We start from the raw sequence: 5236 nt of genomic DNA on the forward strand, positions 1-5236 counted from the left end.
AGCATGAAAGGATATATTTTGGCCAACATGTCGTAAAAGAGCTTTTATAATACTATGGTCAGAAAGATAATCAGTTGGAGATGTCAGTTGTAGGTAAAAGAATTTAGCCCACTAGGTACTTGTAAACATGGTGCACAAAGGAAGTGGGTGTCGCATAGGTCGTTTTTGGGTAGACATCGAAGAACTGTTGTCAGTAAGTGGTCTGGAACATTTAGTAGTACAGTGGGCAGCCTGACCTGAGGGAGGTGGGCGGTCCAAAAACCATCACACCGTATTCGGGGAAGCCAGATGCATTGTTAAAGGCGTGCAAGAGGTAGAGGTATTAACATAAATTGGTGGCGCCTCAAGCAGGTGATGAAACGTCACCAGCAGAGGGTACAGGGGTATGAAAAAAGTCTAAAGAATGGTCCAATAACGAAGCTGGGTCTGAACAGCATGTGGGAACAGAGAGGGGCCTGGGAGGAGGGGGTTATCACAGAACAAAGACTCCATGATAGTGGTGCTTCTTTCTTATTTAAAAAAAAAAAAAAAAAAAAAAAAAAAAAAAAAAAAAAAGAGGGACAGCAGAGTGTCACTTAAAGGCATGGAAGGGCTGTAAGTTCCTCCTCTCATCCGAGAGGGCCTTGAGCCCACAAGCAGTGCAGATGAAGCGTGGAACCCGTGCCATACCCTACCCTTCATGCCATTAAACCAGCACTCCGGGATAGCAACCTCACATTTACCGAGCCACTTCGGTGGACAAAAGAAAAGGGTGGTGGAAAACCCGCCACAAAGCATACCTCCTTTGGCTGTCACCTCCCAGAACCGACGGGCAGTCTCTGGAGATACACCCATCATCTGCAGGACACCCTGCCCACTTCTTGGAAATCTGGCAAGGAAGCAGAGCACCTCCAGACAATTCAGATTGCATGGCAAGCTACACCTCCCCCAAGTGACCCTACAGAGTGGGAAGAACTCCAGCACACTTCCCTCTACTTAGAAACTAATGCCAGAGGGAAGGACCCCAGAAACTACAAACAGGACAGGGAAAAGGGGAAAGTTGGGAGGGGGGTGGAAAGGGGGCAAAAAGAGGAGGGATAGGGAGGGGAGGATTGGGGGTACTTAGATTCAGTCTGAGGAAGGAGACCAAAGGGTTTAATTACACAGACCAAGAGCGTCTTTACCCCGTCAAGGAGCCCCCCTTGAAGAGGACAGATTATTGTTAAAAAGCCCTGTCATGTCTAACTTTTAGCCCCCATATGGAATCTGCTATCACTGTCAATGGCAATGTATACATAGTATCATGATTAAATAAAAATATAGTTTTTATTAAATAAATAGTAAATAATTAATATAGGATGAGAAAACTATAATGTAATGAAAACCTTCTATTTTTTCTTCAACATGTTACAATGTGATCCTTATAGTTTGTGTGAAGACATGAAGAATAGGGATCGGTCAGTGCAGAAACTATTGTGTACAAAGCACATGCACTCAACTCACTCACACATCACATTTTTGGACTAGTAGACAACTAGTTCATGCAATCTATTAATAGCTGGATCTGAAATCTTTAAAATCCACCTTTAAAATAGAAATGTCAGTAACAGAAGTCTACTTCCAAGTGAGAAAGCAATACACTCGAAAGCTGTCCACAGGCCACTTAAGTTTGGTCACACATCACAAAGACAAAGTCAGTGTTGCCATGGACATAAGACTGCCTATAACAATATGATTTGCAACACTTAAATGAAAATAATGTGTACATAAAACCATGCTCCATAAAACAAAATTTTAATTACAGGTAAAGTTTTAAATACTCACTGTAAATTTTAATTATTTGCAAGTAAACCTGAAATTGTGTATTAGTTTTTGTGAGGCACATTATTGAAATTAAGAGTAAATTTAATTGTATAATTATATTAAAGGCAATGCAGCAGACTGATTAAAGAAAAAATACTAGTATCTCTACAGTTATCACATTTCTTAATAAATTACATTTCTTTAATTCAAGCATACACATTACAAAAATAAAGACTAATTTTGACACTTCATCAATTATAACACCCAGTTATATCTGGAGGCTTCAAATGCACTATACTTTTTATATAATGCCAGATACAGCAATATAGTGGAACCTGCATTTTCACTTTAACATTAACAATTTGGCTAATATATTCTCCAAGATATTACACAGGAATGCAAAAGACATGAAATGTCTTACGTTTTATAAAAAAATATTTAAATTCCATATACTGTACAGTAATACCTCTCTAGTTCAGGACAACAGCTCTACCCTTACTGAATATTGACCAAGTCTAAATTACAAGTAATATTTTAAAAGCACAGTACATAAATGAAAAAATAATAAAAGTGCATAAGCCAGAAGAGATCATCATCCAGAGAAAGTCTTACAGTGATTGGCAATAGTTTTGAAAAGGTACATTTGTATACAAGTGTCATGTACTAAATTTCACATTACAAAATTTGGAATTATTTTGAAATTCTATATTATAGAATACCAAAATTACAGAGGTTTTACTGTACAACAAAATGTAATAATTCCCTGAATAATGCCTATTTGAGAATGTGTTTATGCACTAATACCAGTACTTTATAACGAATGAAAAAAATTAATAGTTTGCTGGAGTCGTATAAAAAAAATAAAATTATTTTGCATCTTAAATGTAAAACTTGCAAAATTTAATGTAAAATCAATCTTACTCAAAAATATATGACATGACAATATAGAAATGACCAAACAAAGATGACCTCAGACAATTTTCCTCCTCACTCATAACACAGTGGCAGGCAGGTAGCATTTCTCTCTCTCTGTAATTTAATTGCATTTGGGAACAAGAGAAATATTAATGCTCCTATCTAAACAATTTGTACTATACACAATTTTTTATTTAGAAAAATTGTGTTGAAAAGACCATTCTGTGGCTCATTGAAAGAGCAAAAAATTTTTATTTGGGTGTTTGTAGCAAGAGTAGAAATTGTGGACCTCAAACAATGGAAACTTAGTTATCTACATAAAGACAAATTAAAATAAAAAAATAAATAAAATAACAGTTCACCAATAGAGGACCATAATTCATACCCTTTCTATACAAACACACGAAGACAGTTTAGCATAAACCATGGCAGAATGAGCTGAATGAAAATTTTATATACATGTCTTTCTGGCCAAGAGTAATAACAAGCATCTCTTTTGCACATATACTCTACTCTTTCATAAAAATAAACTCACTTTGTAGTCTTTGAAATGGTTGCTACTGATGATGCCAACACTGTTAAATATCACTAATGGCATTTAAACGTTCCAATGATTAACAGCTTTGGACATTATCCTTAACACTGGAATCTTCTATCTTATCATTTGTGATTCAAGACAGTCCACTAAGGGAGAGTGACCACTGCCAGGTAGAGATAGAGAAGAAGAAGAAAGAAAAAAAAAAAAAAAAAAAAAAAAAAAAAAAAAAATTGATTCATCATTTAAAATTAGTTGGCTTTGATGTCACCATTTTTTTTTTATTATAATTGATATCTCTCAGTAAAATGTGAGAAGACTGATATGGAAAGTTAATCCTAACCTGCCAGTCTCCCAAAGCAGACATCTTTCAGTTAATAGATAAGGATAACAGCAAAAATTATCCACAAAAAAAAAAAAAGTGACATTTCAACTTAAGAAAAAAGATTGCATATAAACAGTCCAGTCACAGAAATGTCTATGCCACTAGAGATGCAGTAGTACAAATTGTACTTCACTTTGTACTGAATCCCAAGGCTGAGACGCATTCCCCTCCCTTCCCACATCGTTCCATCATATTACACTATAACCCAACAAACTACCTTTTTCTATTACGTCTCCAACTTCTTTCACATTTGAACATATCAGTATTCACTTATACAAACAAATGCCCAATACCAACCCCTGCAGTTGTACTACACAAAGGCTGCATTAAATCGATTTAAATTATAATATTCCCCCAAAATAGAGCATAATCTGTTTGCCTAACACACATGAAACCTGTTTTCAGTCTTGTATGAGAAATCTCAGGCTCTAGTGTAGTTACTCCCAGTCACAAGATAGGAAAGGAATTCAACAATTTTGCTTACTATACAAAACAGGCAGTCCATAGTCCTTTTCCAATGTTAAAAAAAAAAAAAAAAAAAAGGCAACATGAACATGCAGTTTTCTGCATGATAGCTGAATGACAGTTTTATTCAGTTTCATGGTTGTGTAATCTGCACAATATTTTGTTATAAAACATACCTCTACTGCTCAGGAAACTTCAACCCATCAGTGTTAGGTGGTGAAAGGAAATGCTGCTACATCCCAAAGAGTGGGCAAACGAGACCATGAGGTCAGGCAACTTGCCCCAGGGAACAATATACCCATCTATAAAAATTATAAATTAAGCTCTATTGACCAGCAATACATCTAATCGCATAATTCATCAAAAATTCCTCCCACAGGTACTAAAAGAATGGGGTCAAATCCATTTGCCAGGGTACTTTATGTTACTATAAAGTTTGTGCACTAGAAATGTGTGAAGGCAAATGGTTTTTGGGACTTGATGAACTGCTGGAGTGTGAGCAAGGTGAAGGGACTCAGAGAAACCGGCTAGCCAGACTAGAGTCCTGGAAGTGGGAAGTACAGTGTCTGCACTCCGAAGGAGAAGTGGGGATATTTGCAGTTTGGAGGAACAGGTGAACGGTAGTATCTGTGCACCTCTGGCAAGACAGTGATAAGAGTGAATGATGGTGAAAGTTTTTTTTTGGGTCCCTCTACCTTGGTAGGAGATGGCAAGCGTGTTAAAAAAAATACTATCACATGCAAAGAACTGCATTTTCATATCTTTTACCATACTGTTGTAATAAACTTCTGAAACTGGAAAAAGAACTTGTAGACACCCCATATTTCATTAATCTTTGGAGGAATTTAAAAATAATTACTCAAGGGATAATTTTGTTCATTTAGATGCATAAATACCTTACACCATTACTTTACCCACCTATAATTAAGATTGAAAACAAGCACACAATTCGGAAAAAAAAAGAACAGTAGTCCGCTATACTTGTCATGTAATGACCTTTAACCTTTACAGTACTTTACATAGTCATGCCAATTGCAATACAGTACTTTAATTTTTAAATACATACCTTTATCTGGATTCTTTCCCTGACCCCCCTCCCCAGCCCCTCAAACATATCCTCTGCTATATTTACATTAACTGATATCAACATCAGA

General features: G+C 36.2%; 1 protein-coding gene across 3 annotated transcripts in view; it reads right to left on the reverse strand.

Moving 5' to 3' along the window:
* Positions 1 to 1354: 1354 nt before the first annotated feature.
* Positions 1355 to 5236, reverse strand: part of Dp (transcription factor Dp) — a 133750-nt gene continuing 129868 nt past the window's right edge. For all 3 annotated transcript variants that reach the window (XM_070088391.1, XM_070088390.1, XM_070088392.1), the window contains exon 11: positions 1355 to 5236. This exon is cut by the window's right edge and continues 251 nt beyond it. In XM_070088391.1, coding sequence (XP_069944492.1) covers positions 5216 to 5236 — 21 coding nt within the window. In that variant the 3' untranslated portion in view covers positions 1355 to 5215.

This window comes from Cherax quadricarinatus, chromosome 24 (assembly GCF_038502225.1).
Source record: "Cherax quadricarinatus isolate ZL_2023a chromosome 24, ASM3850222v1, whole genome shotgun sequence".
Taxonomy (NCBI): Eukaryota; Metazoa; Arthropoda; class Malacostraca; order Decapoda; family Parastacidae; genus Cherax; species Cherax quadricarinatus.